This window comes from Cyprinus carpio, chromosome B20, assembly GCF_018340385.1.
Source record: "Cyprinus carpio isolate SPL01 chromosome B20, ASM1834038v1, whole genome shotgun sequence".
Lineage (NCBI taxonomy): Eukaryota > Metazoa > Chordata > Actinopteri > Cypriniformes > Cyprinidae > Cyprinus > Cyprinus carpio.
Genome location: NC_056616.1, coordinates 17,489,408 through 17,513,838, shown reverse-complemented (window position 1 = coordinate 17,513,838; position 24,431 = coordinate 17,489,408). Strand labels below are relative to the sequence as shown.

Sequence of the window (24,431 nt, the reverse complement as noted above, 5' to 3'; positions counted from 1 at the left end):
AGAATGTTGGCAATTTCCCTTACTCGGCTACCCTTCAAACTGCTCATGTTCTACCTTGAAACTGTTGTTGTCTTTACCTGTTCCAAGCATAGATACATGGTTTTAAACTTTATGGCTGAGTAGCTAATATACTTGATGACTACTTTTTTATTTATTTATTTTTTTACACTTATTTTAGATGGCATTACGTGATTCAGAGCCAGTTTGTGCTGGTTTAACAGCTCCTGCTCCTGTGTGGCTGGGAGTGGGGATGTGCAACCATTTGGTTTGCTTTGCTTTACCAGACAGCCCATTACTATGAATCTGGAATGTCTGTCGTCCCTCCTGTCCTATCATGCACCCAAACCGAACAGAAGTGGCATAAACCACGAACAATGGTTTTGTATCAATTAAATATCTGACATAATGTTTGTTTTGCTACAGTCTTTTTGCTATACTTTTGATGGCATCTAATAAATAGGGAGTGAAGCCGGGACCGGTGGATGCCATGGTGGTAGTGAAGCCCAAACCAGGTGCTACTTCAGCAAGTGGAATCAGGTATGCAGTCAGTGTAAACATGCATGCTATGCTATACTATACTCTGTAGCAAAAATGTTTATTGATTCCCTGATAATGTTATTCCAGATCTTCACTATACAAGGCCTACAGTGGTGAGCTGCCAGACCCATCAACACTCGACCCTAAAGCTGTCTATGCCGACTTCAAACCAGGATCTCTTCCCCTTATCTGCACAATGAATCTCTCACCTGACAAGCCACTCGTGGAGTCGATTTTCGGTAAGGTACAAGCTGGCAGTATCCTATCGTATCAGCATCCACCACCTACACCTGATGGTTTTATCACCCATAAGGATGCACCCCCATTCCCAAAAGTGCCACCAGAGGGCTACCAGTTAAAGCCAACAGACTGTAAATATGTGCCAACAAACCAGGAACAGCTGCATCTCCACTCACTGTCTGTGACTTTGTTGCAGTCACCCTCATTGAGGAAGCAACCAGATGTCAAAGTGCAGCACCTGAGTGGCATTCACTGAGGAAAGAGAGGGTGACTGCTTCAAATTTTAGGGAGGTTAGCCATGTTAGAGGTCCAAATGCTGCAGAAAACCTAGCTGAGAGGATCATCCGAGGGACACGACAAACAACACGCATGAAGAGAGGACTGGATATGGAGGCAGGTGCCTTAAAGGACTATGCAACTCTTAAAAACCTGAACTTAAGGAAATGTGGACTGGTGATTCATCCAGATGCACCTTGGCTGGGTGCGTCACCTGATGGGCTGCTGGTATATGACCCGCTTGAGAGACCATCATTCGGCTTGGTTGAGATGAAATGCCCAAATGCACTAAGCTACGTTGACTGCAGGTACCTCAGAGTTGATCATGGAACATATAAATTAAAGGAAAGCCATGCTTATTATTGGCAAGTGCAGGGGCAGTTGCTTATGACGGGTATGGAATGGTGTGACTTTGTTGTCTGTGCCCATGATGACATGTTTGTGCAGCGCATTTACAGAGACACTTCTGTGTTAAGCTCCCTGAAACAGAGGTGTGATTTGTTTTTCTTTTTTTTACATATCTGCCAAAATACCTCTCTATGCACAAGTAACTAAAGAGGCACAGTGCGGCGGAAATGAATTGATGCATGATTTTACAAACACGTCATTTTATTTTGTCTTGTCATCAAAAGGTCATTAAAATATTTGTTTCACAATTCTATATTTGTTGACAATTTAATTTCAAATCAAATTTCGAATTATGTACAGAGAATAAGGACTCGTTCTAAAGTTAAAACCAAAATGATTATTACTGTGATTATACAGTAATAAACTGTATAAACATTTCTGCCTGTCTAATTCTGCTTCTTCAGCATTAGCAATTGCTTGCCCAGGCTTTAACTAAGGGCCCGTTTGGTAGTTAACCAAGAGGCAGGCTACTGTGTACAGTTGATTGATGCTTCCTGTGAGAGAAAGTGGTATTGCTGTACTGAATATCTTGTGCTCCTTCACCCTTCGAATGAGGCGCTCAACATGGACTCTGAGTCTTGCAATAGACTGTGTTTTTCCTGACCTCTGGTCCAGACAGTTGTGCTCTCTTTGAAAGGAAGGTAGGTATGTGGACTTTGCAGGGCACACAGTCTTCCACAAGGAAACCCTTATCCACCATTACAGCCATTGTTGGTTTTAGAAGAGACACACATACCAGACTGCTTTAAAATCTCTCTATCACTGATGGCTCCTTCATAGAGCGATGACACAAAGGTTCAGCACCGTGAGGAGCCATCCCAATCAACCCTTTGAAAGTGCAGTGAGATTTGTAGTTGGAGAATACCTCGCTCTGAAGAAGAAGAGAGTGTGGTGTTTGGCAGCGCAGTTCAGTGCAATCCAAAATCACTTGTGTATCGGAGGAAGACTGAAAAACATCTGGCATGTGAGCTTTGACCGTCTCCTCATCCATCCAAATGCCAACAGCTCCAAGCACAGTGTAGAGAAAGTTAGCCCATGTGTTGATTATTCGGCTTACAGTTGATTGGTGGATTCTGAATCTGTGGGCCAGATCCTTCTGCACCAGACCCAATGACAGATATGTCATGAAACAGAAAAAACTCATCAATGGGTTGAAGAGACTGTGAAAAGAAGAAAATATTTTATTACTATTACACAAACACACCATAACTGGCACAGTAAGTTTGACTGTAAAACAAAAAGATATCTTATTCATATTAAATGTTTCAGAATACATGTACCGTTGCATTGACAGCATGAGGGACCTCATCTGTCCTGGCTTCAGTCCCGTGCTCTTGTCACACGCACGATCTTGCCTGTTGCTGGCTCTATCTGCCTCCAAAAGGCCATCAAGTGGGCATGAGTCGCAAAACCTGTGGGACATACAGTATTTCAGTAACACTTTATTTTTATGTTACTAAATTTACAGATGTTACATGTATTTATTATAGTAAAAACTATAAATTAGGCATAATTACATGCACCTAACCCTACAGTAAGTACATGTAGTTCATTAATATTACTCAGTACTTAAATGCAAAATTACACTGTAACAGGGACACAATAAAATAAAGTGTAACCCATATTTTATTTGATGGTGTGTTAAGTGCCCATTGACAGTTTTAAATTGCAGATTTATTAGCATTCTAGTCGTAATTCCCATTAATACAACATTATATTAGGAGATAGAATAAAAAGCCTAATGCCAAGCGTTTACAGAATAATACACCTATCAGTGTGTAACATATTTTGTCCTTTTGGACTTGTCGTAGGCGAGAGGGATTGGCATGCGCAATTTGCACAAGTGCTTACTGTTGGTCAATGCTGCGGTACATGTCTTGGTGAGGTGAAATTAATGTTTTAATGAATGTTCATGGAACTTCTGAGTCAGCTTACCTTGTGTAAAACCTAATGTCACCATCGGACGCAGCAAACCGCTCCAAAACAGAACTTGGTGCTGATGGTTATCTCCTCAATTTGTTTTTGCAGCCTCGCTATTTGATCTTCATTGTGGTCCAGGGACAAATCCAGGGCAGCAGGCTCAGCACTAGAGCAGTAGTCGTGGTCCGAATATTCCACATCCATAGAAGGGGCTTCGGTATGCAGTGTGTCTGTGTTTGGTCGCTCTACCCTTTCCCAAACTCCGGTCCGTGGGGCTGGAAGACTGAAGTTGTTCCCAATGAAAAAGCAACGGACAGTTCCATTCTTCAGACGTCTGCGGCCGGCCGGCGTTTGCGGCTCGATCAGGTCTGTACTTTGGAAATGTCGGCTACACACTCTTGTCTGGTTTGTAACTGTAAAATGGTCTCGTCTTATATTAACTACCCACCTCTTCTGTATTTCCTTGTCTTTAGGAAACGTGTGGAAACTTAGAAAGGTGTTAAATTTAGCAGATGCTGTACACTGCGGCACACAGCAGTGATGGCTAGAGGTGCTGTCCTCCCCGTCTTTGAAAAGATACTTTCATACGTTTAGATGTCATTTTATATATATGTATATATATATATATATATGTTTATTTAATATAATAAAGCAAATAAGCATCAACAATATGAGTGGAGGCTGTTTTGTCGTTCCTGTAGTATAGCCAAAGAGTATAGAAGACAATAAAGTTATTAGGTATAGCGTAGCACTCTACAATCGGCGGAAGTAATCCAGCATCCTTAGATTTTCACCGGAAGTACGTCGCGGTATTGAAGGCTTGAAAGCCATTAAATCTTTTGTGACGATGCCATATGCGGTATTAAAGGCTTGAAAGCCTCACACTGACACCTAATGGCCAGCAATGGTACTAAAAAGACAAGCGCTGAAACATTAAAAACGATATATTTATTTAAGACTCAGTAAAAATGATTCTTTTCTTAACTGTGGCCTTAAATGTTGACTGCCTGCAAACTGTAAGTGACTTAAGGACTGATTCACAAGTGCATGTACAATTATTTTTTAATTGTTTATGGTTCAGTGAACAAGTATGAAAAAAAAATTGTTGAATTCCTTTCCAATAAAGATGTGTAAAGCTTATTTGGATTAAACATGTCATAATTCATATTTTGAATAAAACCTATACATAAATGCGTTTTATAAGCATCATAAATAAGTAAATAAATAAAAATGAAGAAGGCATGATGTAATTCAGCATAGGTTTAATATGACTGTCATATATCAACTTCTGGAATTGGACGTGTTCATAATTAAAGAAACAAATAAAACTATAACATTTCATATTTACATACGAAATTGCATAGTTAATTTCAGTTCACATTAAATTCAGTGCTGACATTGTGTTTTTTTATTTATTTATTCATTTGTTTATTTGTTTGTTTGTTTGTTTTAGCGCTGTCAAACGATTAATCGTGATTAATCAAATCCAAAATAAAAGTTTTTGTTTAAATAATATATGTGCGCGTACTGTGTATATTTATTACGTTTATATAAATACACACAAGCATGTACATATATATTTTGAAAATATTTACATGTATTTACATGCATATATGTATATTCATATAATTTATATAATTAGTAAATATATTAAATATATACACATAACATATTTTCTTAAATATATACATGCCTGTGTGTGTATTTATATATACGTAATAAATATACACAGTACGCACACATGTATTATTTAAACAAAAACGTTTATTTTGAATGTGATTAATCGCGATTAATTGTTTGACGCCACTAATTTATTTATTTAGTTATTTATTCTAAAACGGTATGGGTTTTGTCCCATACTTTTGATACATTCAATAAATGCAATTTCAATATGACCTGGATTAAACTCCACTCAAAGTCTTTTTAGTAATAAACAGATGTGTTACAATATGACAGTTTTTTATGAATTATAACTTTATTTATATATGCATTTACTGCACAATGGATTTTGGTGCTGTGCTGTTCTAATGTCTCATGCTCGGGTCAAATTAGGACAGCTCTATGCGCGATGCTGCTGACAAACACCAGCAGATGGCAGTTCCCGATTGTCTGCCATACACCGACCGCGCTGTCCGCGTCGCGTCAGCAGAGGGCTCCCGCGAGCGTCGCGTCTCCGACCGCGCGCCTCCGTGCGCAGTCAAATGGCGCCTCTCCAGAGATACACAGTGACCAGTCCGATCAGCTGATGCCAATTAGGGCAGAAAGCGCTTCTCTGATATATTAGCCTCTTTCTGTGCTATGATTCTGTGAGGTTTTAATTTTTAATTTATCTGTGGCAAATGTGGACGAATAGGAAGACATTGTGCTTAGCTGTGCATGGAGCTGATGCTATTCTTATAACGGATTGACAACTAATAGATTCATCCTAAGGTAAGCGATGCATGTAACGTTAGTGTTGTAATTATGACAATGAGTAGAGCGGCGTATTCATAGTAAGTTCGAACCATTCTGATATGACAGCTGTGATTTGTTTTGGTTGCATGCCAGCTTGTATGTTGTGTTTGAAAATGTAACCGCTGTTGACGCTGTCTCTTTGAAACACGTAATATACTGCATTTATTATGTGAGTAGACTGGTGTTTGGGAAATCTCAGCAGCATCTTGTTAGGTTGAACCGATCCACATAATCCAGGAAAACTCCATTATATCTTATACTTGTCATTTAGGAGGCTGGTCATACAACAACAGGTTTCCCTATAGGGCTTTCCCTCTAAATATGACCACCAGTGGCTTTATAAGAACAGTGGCATTTACATGAATGCTATTTTACTTTAGAAATGTACTTTTAGAAAACCTTAGTATTGTTTACTGGCAGCTAGACCACTCAGAAAACAGATGAGATCATGTGCCCCTCTTTCCCAGGATATAGCTCAGTCAAAACACGACCTTTTGCAATGTTTGTGGGAGTTGTTCTTAATAGTTTGTTATATAATGCCTGACAGTCTACTGTTGATTCATTGCAAGAATATGCTTCCCACATTGGTTGTTTATTCAGGATTTTAATGCAAAAGGAAATAAATTTAATATAAGCATTTTTAACAAACCAACTGACAGTATTGACAACCAACCTATATACAGTATATAGGCCTAGTTATTTATTAATTCTAAAGTTTTTTTTTATGTTTTATCTTTTATATTAGTAGGCTATTGGATGTTTTTAAAAAATCAGTCAAAATGGTAGTTTGCATGCCTAAATTTTGATATTATTTAAATGCTTTTATATTTGGAATTAGATTTTTTTTTTTTTTTTTTTTTTTTTTTTGTAATTAGTTTTGTATTTTTTTATTGGTTTTAGATTTGCTTTTAAATATAACTATATAGGTTTGATTTATTTTTATCTTTATTTCAGATTTATTTTTTATTTTTATTTATTTTTAGTCAGTAACTTTAACTTAAAGAAATAGTTCACCCAAAAATTAAAATTCTGTAATTTAATAATTAATCACCCTAATGTCGTTCCAAACCCGTAAGACCTTCATTCATCTTCGGAACACAAGTTAAGAATTTTTTGATGCATTCTGAGAGCTCTCTCCATCCCATAGACAGCAATGATCCCAACACGATCAAGGCTCAGAAACGTAGCAAGGAGATCGTTAAAATAATCCATGTGACATCAGTGGTTCGACCGTAATTTTACGAAGCTACGAGAATACTTTTTGTGCGCAAAGAAAACAAAAATAAAGACTTTATTCAACAATTTGTCTCCTCCGCATCACCCTATAGCACCATTTTGGAAAGTATCATATACTTAAACAATGTACTGTATGCAACGTATGTACATGGATACTCTGTTTACGTTCAGATCAAAGCGAAAACAGCATATGAAAAGTATTCTAGTAGCTTCGTAAAATTACAGTTGAACCACTGATGTCACATGGACTATTTTAACGATCTCCTGCTATGTTTTTGAGCCTTCATTATTTTGTTATCATCACTGCCTACTATAGGATCATAAAAAACCCATAATGAATCAAAAAAAAAATATCTTTATTTGTGTTCCAAAGATGAACGAAGGTCTTACGGGTTTGGAACGACATGTGGGTGAGTAATTAATGACAGAATTTTCATTTTTGGGTAAACTATCCCTTTAAACTTAACCTTAAACTTAAAATTCTTTCTTTTATTTGCCAACTGACAATATTTCTAATTTTCATTTGGGTTGTATATATATTTTTTTTTTTTCAATATTTTAAATAATAATTGATTCAAACCTAACTTCAACAAACAAAACAAATCTAATAATAACATCTTAATGAAAATCACAATACCAGTAACCAGAAGTAAATGTTCACATCTAAACTCCTGCAAAGCCATGCATTTTTCAGGCATTTTGGATCAGTCTGATAATATTTGACTCTAGCAGCCACAATGTTGGCATTGTGACTGAGAGTGACCCAGATCATGCTTGATTCGAGTATTGAACTCTAGATATATATCTTTTGATTGGCAAAAAGTCTAACCTGTAGTGTGTAGAAACCTATTATTAAAAGCGATTGGAGACTTCATTGTTCATTCATTTGCATTCATTTGGTTTTCCTCAAGATTGGTGCCTTTAAGCTAAATTGGGATGTTCAGACGTAAATATAAAGAGAGGGGAAGATGATTGACCCGAGTGTGACGTTGCAGAAGTGGACTAAGCATGAAAGAGTGGCGTAAGTGTCTGCCGTAGTACAGCTGGTCAGCTCTGAATGTCCCTTTCATGAAATGCACAGGGACTTCCCATGTCCGGAACAAACTGCCTGCCAGTTTTCAGTCTTCCTGCTTTATACGCACAAACACTTTAACTATTACATCAAGGATTTGTAAATGTCTCCGCACAGGTAGGTAAATTGTTATTGAGGCCAGACCAAATAAATTAGCCTACTAATGTGTCCTTTATGAATTTTCAGATCTGTGATCAGGGAGCTGTTTAGCATCTCTTCAGTGTAGTGCGGACAAGAGGCTGTGGTGACTCACTGCATGCTGATCAACTTTACAGAAGGAGAGGTGTATTGATGTCTAGTGGAGCATAATATCAGCCCACATCAGGGGTGTCAGATCATTTTAGGGCATTTAAGGGTCGGACAGGTCCGGACATTATGTATTATATTTTCATATACAACATAAACTGTTCATAATGTATGATTAAATCAGACTACAGGCCTTCACAGTCAAACTTTGACACAATCAGATGAGCATTAATGTATCTTAGCATTTGATATTAAAATTAATATTAGAAATTAATATTTCTTTTTGAACCTGTCCAATGAACCTGTCATGAGCGACTCGTACACACCGTAGTGAAAATTGAACTGAATCAGTCGTCACACAGATCCAGTTTCAGATAAAAGGCATGGATTTGCACGTAGTGTATGTGGGTTCTTTAAAGAGATTTGCCTCTTAAAGATGTGAGCTGTAACGTGCAAGACAATTTTTATCCATCTTGCTGTGGCTAAAAGTAGAATGTTATGAATATATCATACAAATATGCAAAATGTACTAGTGTTTTATTTAGTGTAATTTAATAAAAAAAATAAATAAATCTGCAAATCGCCAGATTGTACTCCTTCACTGGGGCTGCAATAACGCAGGGCCGTGCACAGACCTTTTGAGGGGCATGTGCTGAAACTGAAAAAGGGCACCCCCTACAATAGTGCAGTTCACTGAAATTTTGCTCTTGACTCTCATTCTGGTAACTCTCCCATTCCTGTAATCTTGTTCACCAGCAAATTCTTGTACATCATCTATCGCTTCTCTCTCTACATTTTACTAGTTCCTTCCTGCTTCCCTGCTATAAAACTGGCACCATGAAGTAAGTGAGCTGCTACCACTTGGCTGCCTGCTGTCGCTCCCTCTCCTTCTTTTCTTATTCTCTCTTTACGGGGCATTGCACTGCAACAACCAAGTAATCAAAATTTAGTATGCAAAGAAGTTTGTTTGTCAGTATATTTGTCTCGGGTCCTGTGGTTGTGACTTGTGTACTCCCTCTTTTTTTAAATTGCATTTATAGAGAAAAAAAAAAAAAATACTTGATTCATACATAAACAATGTTGACCAAAAAATACAGATTAGCTACTTAACAAGTAACCAAAATCTTTTTGTCCTTTTTTTATGAACTTGCAAAGAAAAAAAATTATTTTCTCTTTTTTAGATTCTGTAAATTATGTCAGTCAATTCAGATTATAAAGTATAGCCATTAGCATCAGCTTCAGTTGTACTGTGGTGACAAGAGGCTGTGGTTCACTCACTTCCCTAAAATAAGCCTGAATGAAAAAATATCAACTAGTTGCAAAGTAAGGTCGTGCAGTGAAAAAGCATTTCTGAAGGATCACGTGACACTGAGAGGAGCTGAACTATAATGATCAAAATTTCAGCTTTGATCACAAAATATACAGGGGTAAAAGATATTCAGATCGTTATTTAGGGCATATTATTAAGACTGTATTTTGGATCAAATAACGGACAGGCAGGAACATCAGAATTGCATTATATATAAAGATTTCACTGTGACAACACTAAACTGTAGTCATAATGTTTTATGATTAAATACATGTGAGGACGAGCTATAATCCATAAACATGGCCTTGTACAGTCAAACTTAAATATGTTATCTTGATCACAACGTTCCAGTATCAGCGTGGGGGCGCACCTGTTATGATTTTCCGATGGTATTTATATGTTGTTGTATTTAATAAAATTATATATTTTTGACCATCGAATGCGAATGTGTGCAAAAAGTGAATTTTTTTTTTTTTTTTTTTTTTTCCGAACCTGTCACATTAACATTTTCATCCTAAGGTTACAAACTAGTTTTGTAGCTACTAGACGTACACTGTCGTTTTTCCTGTGGTAAAAATTTGGCCAAAAATGCAATCAGTCGTCACACAGAGGCTAGTTTCTAGTATAAAAGGGCAATGCTATTTGCACGTCAGCCAGTGTCTCAGTGTGGGTTCTTCAAAGAGATTTGCCTTTATAAGATGTGATAGTAGTACTGTTCAACGTGCAAGACAACCCTTCGCAAAAAAACTTTTTATCCATCGTTGCTGCTGGTGCGGCTAACTTCAGTTGAAGTAGAATGTTATGCTTAAACAGCTATGCAAAAATTTACTAGTGTTTTAATTTAATTTGCTTAAATATTCGTAAAACAGACAGACAGACGTTTAATAAAAAAAAAAAAACCAAAAATAAAATCTGCAAATCGCCAGATTGTACTCCTTCACTGGGGCTGCAATAACGATTATTTTGATAATTGATTAATTTAACGATTATTTAGACTGATTAGTCTACTAATCATTGATTATTTAACTGATTAATCATTAGACATTTAATTATTCAGCTTTTGCAATTAGTTAAAATATACATATTCTAACAAAAAATAAAGGTAAGTACTTCCGCTTTTGAAAGTCATATTATGTACAGTAATTACAATTATACAATTAATTTATACAAAAATATATTTGGCACACAAAATGAGATGAGAGAGAAACTCTTATTCGCCATTTAATTAGCTATATGAGAAAGTAGCTGAATGACAAATCATTCTGCCTATTAACCTCTCTTTTTGTAAGTCATATGTATAAGAAACAAAATAAAGGTAGCCTAAGTGATAGGACGTTTTATATTTGGTTAAACACTTTATTCACAACATAACCTTTCTTAAAATACCTTATAGGGTTAAGATAATCAAAACAGTACTGAGCTAGATCAAACCACACAAATACTTTAATGAAATATTTTTTTTCCCACTAATAAAAAGATTTTATCATTAGCTAGCTCCACATTGGAGAGCTGCTTAATAACAGAAATTCAAGTTCTAATTCTAACTGAAAGTGACACTGACTCTGGTTTTTCATGTTTAATACTTTAAAGCTGCTTGATTTAAGGCTAATCAATAGCATTGTACTGTTATATAAATAAACGTGACGTGACTGGACTTTTCTTTACTGGAGTGCCAAACTTCAGAGTTCGTGCAAACATCCACATCGCTATAATCAAATGTGTTCTTAAGTGCTGCTTTTACACCACAGTCAGTTTTTGTTGTTTATTTTGTTATTGATGTGAGAGGGTTTCAACGGCAACAACATAAACAAACGTTACTGCACGCTTTTGTGGCCCTCACTTAACTTCCAGTAGACTTCCAGATAGAATCAATAACAACAGCTAAGTAGTCCATCTAGAGTAGATTATTTTTGATAACAAGCAAAATATGTTGGCTGCGTAAATCAGACTTATTGAAAAATCAAATTCATTCTTTGCCAGCAGGAGGTACTTTAAAGTGGGAGAAACAGAGGTTTCCCCAGTAACTGTTGTACACAAAGCAGCGCTGAGCTCACAAACGCTGCTTTATCAGGCATATAATATTCATGATTAAATGAAAATGACATCAAAAATTTAATAGACTAATTAAAGATAATCTTCCTTCAGCAATACAGTGATATAAAAACACCCGCGCCTCGTTTTGATTTTTAAACGTGCAGTACGTGCTCATGTTTATTCAACGAAGCCTTTTGGAAAATCGGTCAGTTTTAATATTGCCACACTGGTCAAACCGCATTATTGCAGGCACTTACATTAGGTCATATGAGATCAAACGGCTACTCAACAATAAAAATATTTTTTGACAATTTTTTATTGTCGATGATGTCGACTAATCGTTTCAGCCCTAGTTGAATGAGAGATGATGGGTGTGCATTTTGAGCTGCTACAAATCCTTTGATCCCAGCCATTCACATAATCTGTTAAATCCTCTTTAGATCATGTTGTCTACACTGAAATGGAACAAGCCCTCTAGAGATTCATCTGGTTGATTTCTGGTGCACAGTGTGATTTGTCACTTTACTAACGCTTGCTAATGATCTCAAATCCTTGTTTGTGAGATTAGACTTCTATCTGACGTGATCATATTACCCACATCTTCTCATTAAAGGATTCAGTTACACTGTGGTATAAACAACATTTTATTATTTGAATAATGCATGGCTGTTGGTGTCTGCATATTTTGATCAAGATTTTCTTTCAGTGTCAGCAGTATTATTTCCCTTAATCTCTTGAGAGAAAAGATCAGATGTCTCATTCTGAACTTTCTGCAAATTAAGAGAGGAAAAAAAATATTTAGGTGATTAATCACATTTTGGTGTAGAAAGGCTTTTTTGGCATACAGACCAAAACTTATTCTGCATGTACACTACTTGTACTGTTACACCAGTTATTAGTCTTGCAAAGCATACAGTAAGTCTGGGCTCCTAGTCGTACATATGCTGGCATGTGTATGGCAAAAACAGGAAGTGTTGCTGTTTCCTTGGGTAGAGCTCACATCCTGTGCTTGGCAGGAACACTGTCGGCTCCCTCTGACCTGCCCACTGCCTTGCAGAGATTTTGTTCTAATTGAGGATACATGTTTGTTTTGTGAATCTTTTTTCCTCAGTGTGGACATGTGGGAATAGACAGCAGAAAAATTATGTTTTGCAAGACATTTTATAATTTTATCATTAACTATAATTTTATTTATTATTATTTTATATATATATATATATATATATATATATATATATATATATATATATATATATATATATATATATATATATAATTTAACAATTTGAAGGGATAAACGGTAAAAAATCAATAAGGACTGGTGTTGCCAATCTTTAAAATGAGAATAAAAACTTGTAAATGGCTTATTTAACTAGTGTGCTAGATATCAAGTTTTTGGAAGTCATACCATGATGTAATATACCACATCTGAGATGATTATTTACTAAAAATGAATGGTTGTTTTGATTCAGATTTCATCAGTGAATCGTTTGATCCGGTTCACAAAAGCAGTCTGAATGATTTATTCATGAAGCTGACTGATTCAGTTCTCAAATTCAATTCAGTTGTTCAATTTGGGTGCAAGTATGAACAGCCCTCTAGATTAGAAAATCCCTTTAAAGGGGTCATATGATGCGATTTCGAGTTTTCCTTTCTCTTTGGAGTGTTAAAGCTGTTCGTGAATAGATAAGATCCCTAAAGTTGCAAAGACTAAAGTGTCAAACCCAAAGAGATGTTCTTTATAAAAGTTAAGACTAGTCCACGCCCTCCTAAAACGCCTCGTTCAAAGCCCCTCATCTACGTCACGATGTGGGAAAATTTGCATAACACCGCCCAAATGTTCATGCAAAGAAAGAAGGCTTAACTTTATTGTTGCCACCGCTGCTGCCATGTCGTGGAGACACGGTGTTTCGTTGTGAAAGCTAAGCTACTTTGTTTGGTCTTCCAAAAGAGGACACGACTAGAAAGCAGTGGTTAAGTTGTATTTACAATACTGTTCCAGAACAGTTCAACACAAATATTCAGATGTGTGCAGCGCATTTTATGGAGGACTGTTTCCTGGTCCTGAGAGTAGCCTACAATGCTGCTGTTCTGACTCACAGTCTGTAAGTATGTTTACCTATGTAAAGGATTTGCCACTGATGATTCAAATGCAAGTTTTGAGCAGTGTAGGGCAGAGTAGCACTTGTTGTTTGTTGTTCCTCCGATCACAAATGTAGTCATAGTTTTATATTTATGCGGCAGATGCAACGCGTAAAAAGACAGTATAAGTCATTATAATCAATAATTATGTCCCCACTGAATGCAACTAATGCCTCGTTTATAATGGGTTTTAATGTTTTTGTTTTTGTCGTGCCAGGAGTAGGCATCACAGTATGTTGCGGGGCATAACATTTCACGTCACACGCTTGAGGCATTCGGCCAACCACAATGCACTGGATAGCTAGCCAATCAGAGCACACCTCACTTTTCAGATAGATGAGCTTTGTAAAAATTGACACGTTTCAGAAGGTGGGGCATAGAGGAGAAACAATAATGTACAGTATGTGGAAATTAATGTTTTTTTTAACCTTAAACCACATAAACACATTCCATTACACCAAATACACAAAATAATGTTTTTTTAGCAACATTTTAAATGAAACATGATAGTGTGTCAGAGTGCTCACTTTGGAGGGAACTGTAGAAAACTGCTCCAAATACAGTGACTGAGAACATTAGCGATATTTTATATTTTTTGTCAGGAACCAGGTTTCATGTCAGCAAAGTTCATGAAAGACATCTTACTACATTATTTTTTTTTTTTTTTTTTTTTTTTTTATCAAATCACTGTGAATGCAAAAACTCTCTTTCTCTGTCTCAGTCACTGTCTTTCTCTTAGCAGCAGTCTGACTCACGCAGTTATGCTTAAGTATTCACATACTCCTCCTTCGTAATGTAATCCAATTATGCAATTAGGTTGCTCAGGGATTTCAGTTTTGTTGCTGACACAAATTGGAAGAACTGCCAAAAGCATGTGTGTTCTGAGCATTGTCAGCGTTATTTAAAGTGTTGCTGTAAATGGTTTCAGCTAATTTTAAAAGTTTGATATGAAAACTGGGTGAGTTAGTGTAAAATGTGCTTTTAAAATACGTTTTTTTTTAATTGTCTTTATTAATAAAAAATACTGATGTTTTGCGTTTATCCTTGCATTGTCTTCATTAATGGAGGATAATGTGTTTTAATGTTTCTATCAAAGGTCTTGACTGTAGCCAAACTGTTTTTACCCTGCTCACAAGAGACAGTTGGAGCGACAATTGAGAACAGCTTAATTTGGCTTTAACCTAGATAGATTAAAAATAGATCTTACATAAGACTTTTATCATTTGTTATATAATTTTACTCATACTTGTGCTAAAAGCTTAGATGAAACCTATATCGGCATCTCCGGAGCCCCAATGTTTTTTGCAATAAGCGTTCTGTGAGCACTTTTTAGTGCACACACTACAAGAAAATGTGCTTAACAGCTGTCAGCTAGTTCAGGCTATTAACCTCCGTCTGCAGAGTGCAGATAGAAAAGTTCAATAACAGTGCCAAACTGTTGGCCACTCTTTGTCCTCATCTTGGACCCTATGAGGGGTTCATTGTTCCAAACTGGTGTGTGTGACCCAGTTATATAGGGTATTTCCTGACCTTCCCTTCCTGACCCATATAGGAAGAGCTCCAGATGTGGTTAGTCACTGTCTAGATGAATGTACAATGGAGGTTTATAGGCCTTCTTTCATGCCTGCGATTTCCCCTTTGATTTTTGGGTGTGGTGGACATCTTAGTTTCTGGTAATTTGTTCCATTTAATTTAATTTGTTCTAGTTGTTTGTATTTGAATCTGCTGTTTGAGTGGTTAGATCTTTGGTAGAGTGCTTTCTCAGAGTCCTATTGTTATTTGACAGTTATTTGCTGTGTCTCATTTCAGAGGCTGCGTCCTCTGGAAGTTATATTTGTCGATGAATATTTTTTCTTCTTTGTTGTGGCTGTATATATCCATGGTCCAACAATTCATATATATATTAGTTTTTTCTTATATATATATATATATATATATATATATATATATATATATATATATATATATATATATATATATATATATATATATATATATATATATATATATATATATATATATATATAGAGGGTGGGACTTGAACTCATCCATTGGGGATTTATTGGATTGTAGAAAGTGGCCATTGCGACTATGATGGATGATTTTTTTCATGTGAGTGACAGGTTGCTGGAGAGGAGAGATTGAAACTTGTCTGGCCATTGGATAACCTTACTGCCTAGCCTTCACACCAATATAATATAGTTGTTCTGGGGGCAGCTGTGGCCTAATGGATAGAGAATTGGACTTGTAACCAGAAGGTCACAGGTTCGAGTCTCGGTGCTGGCAGGAGTTGTAGGTGGGAGGGAGTGAATGAACAGCGCTCAATACCCATGGCTGAAGTGTCCTTGAGCAAGGCACTGAACCCCCAGTTGCTCTTTGGACACTAGATATAGCTGCCCACTGCTCCGGGTGTGTGTTCACGGTGTGTTCACTTCTCACTGCTGTGTTTGTGCACTTGGATGGGTTAAATAGAGAGCACCAGTTCCGAGTATGGGTTACCATACTTGGCAAATGTCACGACTTTCACTTTCCTGATGAGATTTGTTGTATTAAGGCTATACTGCAAGAATGTGGCTACCATTTTGATGTTTGAGACAAATTTTGAAAGATTTCTTTCATAGGGCAAACACTGCAGTCTTTTATCACTTATTGTTGCATTCACAGTGAGAGGCATGTAATTGCTGCTGTGATGTATATGGGCATCCAGTGAAGTTCTGACAGAATCAGACATTTTGGTTTGCAGTCCTACAGTGTAACTTCTCTTATGACAACTGTCTAATGAAGAACCAATTAGGTGCACAGCAAGTGGTGACGTTTGATGCAGTGTGTTTGTCAGAGACATACATTACATTAACGACACTGCCTCGTCAATGATAGACCCCATATATTCTACAAAATGTAATTTTCTTCATTTGTGTGGTACCATTTTAAGGTGAGGATGTCAAAAAGAGCTGTGATTACCACATCAGCACTGTCCTAAGATGTACATCATACAATCAGTCCGACATAAAACACTGTTGATGTCCCACAGTCTGCCTTGGCTTTTACCCAAGGTCTCACCAGGATTGTATCTGACAGCTGACATTCATAAAGAACAGAATACTTTCATCCCGTACACGTGGCTTTACATATGACATGTGAGTTACTTTGTCTGGTTAAGGCTGTGTGGGTGTGTGACGGAGGTGAGAGGCTCAAATAGAGAGACGCACAGCCTGCTGAGAGCCCTTTGCTGTTTGGGCTGTCGACTGTTCCCACCACAACACAATGAGATACTGCAGGCGCAAGCACATGAGTCTCCATCTGTCTCCACCTACACAGAGATCTGCTGTGGGGAAGCGTACTAACTAGACCATCTGAATGTTCCTCAACAATTAATTCTTTCAGCGCGTGATGAGGTGGTGCGGTGAATCACATTACTTTTTAGTGCAAAAGTTTTGCTGTAACATATTGTGAAGGTGCTTTTGAAAGTTCACGCATACAGTGTGTTTTGCAGAAGTCTATTTGTTTTTAGCAGGCTGCACTGTGGTGCTCGTACTCTCTGAGGGAGTCTGTTCTGTAGGGCTCTCCAGTACAGACGGTCATAAGTTTTCTTTGGGTTGCCTGGCAGCAGTACTGAGGGATATTGACATACTTGCCATTAAATGATTGGACAAGCCCTTGGCAAACAGCAGAAGCTCTCTGAAGGGAAAACTCTTGTGGCAGACCAAACATTTTAATAAATAAGGAGATTCCCTTATTCCCATTTAGATTCCCTAAATGTTTGTATCCATGGTCATAATTAAAGGGGAAGTGTCTGCCAACCCCCACTATTTTTACCTTTAAATTACACATTACAAAGATGACTTTGTTGTCAATGCTCACTTAAAGTTGATCTTTAAAAACGCTGTTTTTAAATGCTGTTTTCAGAGATTTTTAGCAAATGTCAGTATTCATTTTTTTTTTACTTACCGTTCATTATATTGCTGTGATCAGTGTTATTTTAAATTGAAATGAAAACTGTTATTAAATGTTTTTAGTAATTTTAATAAAGCTGAAGTCAAATAAAATAGGCCTATATTAGATTAAAAAGTTAAACTTGGCAACTTGCCTTGGCAACTAACTGAAATAAGTTTGAAGAAATAAAATTACTAAAACTGAAATAAAAACAAATTAAAGCTAGGGGAAATATTAAAAATAAATGTTATATACAAAAATAACTAATAATGAATGCTGAAATTAAAGCTGAAAATATAACTAATTATTATTAAATACTGTAGTACATTATTGTACTAAAAGTACACTGGAAGTGTTTTCTGAATTCAGTTGTTCAATTAAGATTATTTATTATATTTTGCAGTGTTCTGTTTTAATTTATTTAAATAAAATATGATATTTATTGACTGCTTCAGCTGTTTTTATTATTTCTGTCTTTTAGTTTCCCAGATCCGCATACCATGAGCAGCTCTCGCTACAAACCCAGCTGGGACGTGGACCTGGCGCCCCTTCTGTCCTGTAAACTGTGCCTGGGAGAGTTTCCCCTGGAACAGATGACCACCATCTCCCAGTGCCAGTGCATATTTTGCAGTCTGGTAAGGAGTGTGTCTTCAGAGGCCACTTTAGTGTGTTTTTCAGCAGTGTGCATTCCAGGCTAACAAAACAAATTGTAAGACAGCCTTTTCACAAGTGGGAATACAGCAGTAACGTAACTGCACTAAATATGCAGGAGCTGGTGCTCATATGCCTCTAAATATTGTTTGTGACCTGCCTGTGTCATATTTTTCATCAGATGGATAGATACTGGGTTTTTTTTTTTAATTATTATTATTATTATTATTATTATTATTATAGATATAGAATATATAATTGAGTATGTGTTCATATAATTCTATACTAGTGCTTTGACAGTTGTTTTTGCCATGTGTTAGCTTCTTGAATCTTGATATTGGCCAAACTGGCCTGTTCTCTACAAGCAGCTCTTGAATGTTGTCTCAGCAGAATGCTGTGACGGTCTGATGTTGGCTTGACTACAATGAACAGAGCGTTTGTGGGTGGAAACAACCACAGGCAGCAGTTGTCTCATTATTTTTTTTTAAAAGATTAAAAAAATAAGAATCTGTCTCTTACAGTGTTTGAAGCAATATGTTGAACTCCTCATTAAAGAGGGCCTTGAAATGGCTATTAGCTGTCCAGACTCTGCCTGCCCAAAACGGGGACATTTGCTGGAAAACGAGGTAAGCTTACTTAAAATTTGTCATTTTTGCAAGAGACTAGAAATAATTGTGCTGTATGCAAAGTGTTAAGACAGGCTCTTGCTCAGTCGCTTCGGTCTTGCTCACATACTCTTTCTCTGATGTAGATTGAGTTTATGGTGGCTAGCGAAGTCATGCAACGTTATAAGAGACTCCAGTTTGAGCGAGGTGAGTTTTCCTGAGAGATTCATGAAGTACATTAATCTGGTTTAGCGGATTAGCGATTTAGAGGGGTTTTTTTTGTTTTTGTTTTTTTGGCTACTGTGCCTTTAAGAAATGCATTTGCATTTAAAATGAATAATGCTTTGTTCCTCTAAGATGGGTCTGTGAGTTTTGTCAGGTCTAATGTGTATATATATATATCTTATAAGAACAGCCTCTTTAAAAAGCCTGCATCAAGATTTGACATATTCATAAAACATTTATACAGAATTGTGCAACATAAAGTGATCAGGACATTGTTAAATGTTTCATTCAGAATGAGCTTTTTTGCAGCTTAGTCTTTTTCCCTGGGGAGGAAGTTCTTACATCATACAGACTAAGAGTATGTGTTCATACATCAACCTCTTTTATCTCAAAACAAAATTTGATTCCAAATGTCAAGCCAGGAATGTAGATGTCTGAAGTCGTTGTAGATCAAATCAAATGGGTCATAATTTCAAATATGCTGTTTGTTTTTCCTTGCAGAGGTGCTTCTGGATCCTTGTCGGACCTGGTGCCCATCGTCCTCATGCCAAGCTGTGTGCCAACTGAATGAATCAGAAGTGCAGCTGCCGCAGCCGGTACAGTGCCCTCAGTGCAGTCTGCGTTTCTGCTCCGCCTGCAGGGCAGACTGCCACAGCGGCCAGGCATGTCAAGAGAGCCTGCCAATTACCACCTTCCTGCCTGGGGAAAACGGGTACTTGCACTAGTGTGCTTTAAATCCTCAGCGTCAAATCATGTAGCATTCACAGCAGAAATCTTCTTTCTGTGGGTGCACCTTATTTTATAAAAATAAAATGAATGCCTTATATTTCCTTCTGAATCTTTTATTAGGGTTCTCTCCCCTATTTAAAAAATCAGAATACAGATATAACTGTATCCCACTGTTTTACAATGAAGTATGCATACATTTTTCAGAAACATGACTGGTATTCATTTTAGTAAAGTTTCTGTTTGGATTCAGTTTAATCACAGCAAAATCATGGAAGAATCTACAATTTACAATCTTAAAATTTGCACATTTGATTAATTTACGTTTCAAATGCATGCTGTTCTTAAACTTTCTACTGATCAAAGAATTCTGCAAGTTTTTTTATTTTATTTTATTTTTCAGCACTGATGATCAGAAATATTTCTTAAGCGGCAAATCGGCATATTAGAATTTCTGAAGGATCATGTGACACTGAAGACTAGAGTAATGGCTGCTGAAAATTCAGCTTTGCCATCACAGGAATAAATACATTTAAAAATGTATTAAAATGGATTTTAAATTGAAATAATATTTCCCCAGTTTGACAGTTACACTGAATTTTTGATCAAATAAATGCAGTCTTGATGAGCATATGAGACTTTCTTGCCGTGGACAAACTTCTGAAATGTATTGTTTATATACACATTTAACACATGTTAGCAAGTTGAAATTCTAGTTATAAACATATTTAATAACATTAGGTAAAATCATTTCTTCCGAACCTAACACTACAATGTCAGAGGTATTCAAATAGCCTTGATGAAAACATGACACTCATGACCTGTTCTGCTGCATGTTCATCTTCCGACTTTCAGCTCCAACCTCAAGAGTGAGGAGGACGAGGCTCCGATCAAACGCTGTCCTAAATGTAAGGTTTACATTGAGAGAGATGAAGGCTGTGCCCAGATGATGTGTAAGAACTGCAAGCACGCCTTCTGCTGGTACTGCTTGGAGTCATTAGACGTAAGATGTTCTTACAGTATGACCTGTTTAACTAGCTTTTTTATTATTATTTAAAAAATGTCTATACTAATTATTTACTGTAAAAGCATAACTTTTATTGGGATGTCCTCTTACATTCCCTCAGTTCAGTTATGCTTGGTTAGAGCAATATGTTGGTGGGAGTTTCTAAGTGCTGCTTCTCCATGTAACTCATATTCACCTTCCCCTCCTCAGGATGACTTTTTACTGATCCACTATGATAAAGGACCCTGCCGGAATAAACTGGGTCATTCCAGAGCCTCCGTCATCTGGCATCGGACACAGGTATGTACCACAATGAGCATAACCCTCTAGACTGCAGACCTGAAGTGCTAAAGACAAGCTGGCCTACACAATTCACCTGAAATAACCCTCCATTTTCTAAAAGCCATCAGAGCAGGATCTATTTTTCTATAGTAGGGAGATATTAATATATAAAGTGGCTTACGTCACGTTTGCTAATGACTTACTTTACAGTGCAGGGAGATGGGAGCTTTTTTGTTACTTTATTATATTGGGAATAAAAAGAGAAAGAGAGAGGTGGCTGATCCTCAAAAGCACCGCTGGAGGAATGTTAATAAAACCACATTGATATTTTTAGTGAAAAAACATCAATTTGGCTATACATTACTACATCAAACTCAAAGGCTAATCAAAAATAATACAATACATTTTTGTTTTATTTATTTGTATAAATTATATATAACATGTTTGCTTGTTGACAGTTCTTTCAGTGTTTTGTAGAACTGGAAATGTAGAGTTTTATCATCTTTTTACTCTTTATCTCTTTACTAAATCCATACAAGTAGCACTAGGACAGACACCAAGATACAATCACAAAACCATTACTGCCCCCCTGTGGCTGAATGTCATCTGATTTGACATGTCAAAGCATCACAGACTATCTGTAGTATAGTACCGTATCATACTTTTTTTATTAACAATTGTACTCTTTTTCTCCCTGGATCTGTCACCTCTGTGCTCAGGTTGTTGGGATTTTTGCTGGCTTCGGTCTGCTGTTACTAGTGGCCTCCCCTTTCCTTTTGCTGGCCACTCCTTTCGTGCTTTGCTGCAAGTGCAAGTGTAAACGTGGCGACGACGACCCTCTTCCCACCTAGCTCCGTTTCAGCTTCAGGAGGTGATTTTCCACTCATTTGACAGAGGATCGGCTGTGATCCCGTCTTGTTCTCCTGAGCACACTTTGCAGGTGCACTGGTCAAAGACTCATCTGTTCGTGAGACTGCTCTTCTGAATATGTTGACTTGCATTGAAAGGTGTTACGGAGGAGCAGAGAAGCTGATTGGATGAGACATTGGAGTTAAACAGATCTGTAGTGTTTGGAAGCAAACACTTTGTTCTGTCTTTTTGTTAAACATTGTCTTGAATCTTTTCTCAGCCTCACTGTTTCTTCACTTTATGTGGTATTAAGGTTAACTAAGCTATTTTTTGATGTTGTTTATCCTGACATATAACAAACACTTGACAGGAAACATTTCTTAGCAGTGCTTTCAGAATTTTCTTGTAGCATGGTCACCTAACCTCAATATCTCAGCCAGTTTGTTTCAGTTTAATTGCATATGCATGCTGGTGGCCGAGGATGTTTCACTTTCATACCTCGCACACAGGGGCTCTAATGAGCCTCAGGCTACCACTTGCTTTTATATGCTTCCTATACGCTCTTTCTTAGGACGGTAAAACCTTGTTCTTCCATTTGAATCTTCTCAGATACTGTACACGCACCATAGACGTAGCAGACATGTCACCTGATGCCTTCTCGAAACTTATTATTATCCTGGTATCAGACAGTTGGTCACATATCAATCACTGATTATAACTGAGCTTTCACAAACGTATCATTAAAGTAAGCTAATATTTTATACACATTGTAAATTATGTCATCTACAGATACATTTTGTTAACATAACACGTATTTTGGCTTTTGTTTGTGTTTCCAACCCAGAAGGGTCTTATCCACAACCTGTTGAAGATGCAAATGCAACCTGCATTACCATGTGCCTGTCAATTTAGGTCAGAGTAATCAGGCCAGTGAGGCTTAACTTCTTACTTTTCAGGTCACTCTAGGAGTTGTGTATTTATTTAATTAAATAATTTTTTGGGAGTAATACTTTTGGGAACAATTTGCCAAATGTGATGTGTAAGCCCACATGTTCACTGTCTAGCACATAAATAACTGGTTGATGACTAGGGTACACCTAGTTTTTGTTCTTGTTCTTTGTTAAATACAGTACGCCTTGAATGTTTTTTTTGTCTTTTTTTTCTCTTTCTTTGTTGTTTTTGAAACTTTTTGTAGCTAACTGTATATAATGTGTATTTACATGTACATGTTTTTCATGTTTAAATATATTATTATGCTGCAATTCAGTTGTTTGGCTTTTCTTGTGCATTAGAACAACTCTTTACCATCTATACGAAGAAGAAAATTACCTTTGGGCTTATCAATTTAACAAGTTTTCTCAATAACACATCATAATTTGCAAGCTTGAATTCTGGCCTTCCCACACAAAATTATGACTTTTGGTAAAAAAAAAAAAAAAAAAAAAAAAGTTTCAAAGTTGAACCAATTTTCTTTCTTGGGCGTAATTGTAAAGGCATATTATGTTAAGTCTGCAAAAATATATTTAAAAAATAAATTCATTAATTAAGGGTTATTTTTTTTAAGTCCAGTCAACATTCAGAATGTTAATCTTGACGCATAAAATAATTAATACAAATCCATCCAGCCAATATTGAGATCATTCTGCACATGCACGAGCCTGAGTGATTTAGCGGGTTCCACGAGACAACGGCCATCATTTTGTCAAGATCATGCCAAGTAAATGCCACTATATAAAATTATAAAAAAATATATTTTTTTACAATATACAATATATTCAGTGTTTTTGAGTGGATATTTACAAGTGTTTTATAAGTAATATGTCTGAGAAAAGTGGATATTTAAGTTAAGTGCATGTCAAATTCACACATCAGGTAAGTGGAACTGAATAAATATTTGTATTTAGACTGATTTTATCAAAATGTATTTATTAAAAAGCTGTAAACGTTTTGTTCAAAACGTATAGCCTATATTTATAAACAAGCACATAGGCTAATGGCACCCATTCACTGCCATTATAAATCTTGGAAGAGCCAGGACATTTTTTTCTATATAACTCCAATTGTATTTGTCTGAAAGAATAAGTCACATACACCTTGGATGTATTAAGGGTGAGTAAATCATGGGGTAATTTTAATTTTTTGGTGAACTATTTCTTGAATGATGAAATTATTTTTAAAATCTTATAAAACTTTCTTAACTAGAGCCGCCACGTTGGACGCTCCATTTTCTTCTGTTCTTTTAAATAAAAGTGGCCCATCTTTGCTTTGTAATGTCTCTCT

The 24,431-nt window shown here is 36.6% G+C and overlaps 1 protein-coding gene across 1 annotated transcript; it reads left to right on the top strand.

Moving 5' to 3' along the window:
* Window positions 1-5,551: 5,551 nt before the first annotated feature.
* LOC109113496 (probable E3 ubiquitin-protein ligase RNF144A-B) lies at window positions 5,552-23,361 on the top strand. The gene is made up of 8 exons (XM_019126295.2): window positions 5,552-5,811; window positions 18,289-18,442; window positions 18,980-19,084; window positions 19,210-19,270; window positions 19,790-20,000; window positions 20,870-21,017; window positions 21,231-21,320; window positions 22,022-23,361. Exons 2-8 carry the CDS (start codon window positions 18,308-18,310, stop codon window positions 22,151-22,153), a joined length of 882 nt encoding a protein of 293 aa, XP_018981840.2. The 5' UTR covers window positions 5,552-5,811; window positions 18,289-18,307; the 3' UTR covers window positions 22,154-23,361.
* Window positions 23,362-24,431: the final 1,070 nt, after the last annotated feature.

What these genes read in the sequence shown, in the direction of transcription:
- LOC109113496 (XM_019126295.2), top strand. Translation starts at nt 18,308, where the DNA reads ATGAGCAGCTCTCGCTACAAACCCAGCTGGGACGTGGACCTGGCGCCC. An exon ending in GAGACTCCAGTTTGAGCGAG is followed by an intron (nt 19,271 to 19,789) that starts GTGAGTTTTCCT and finishes TTTTCCTTGCAG; the next exon opens with AGGTGCTTCTGGATCCTTGT. An exon ending in TTCCTGCCTGGGGAAAACGG is followed by an intron (nt 20,001 to 20,869) that starts GTACTTGCACTA and finishes TCCGACTTTCAG; the next exon opens with CTCCAACCTCAAGAGTGAGG.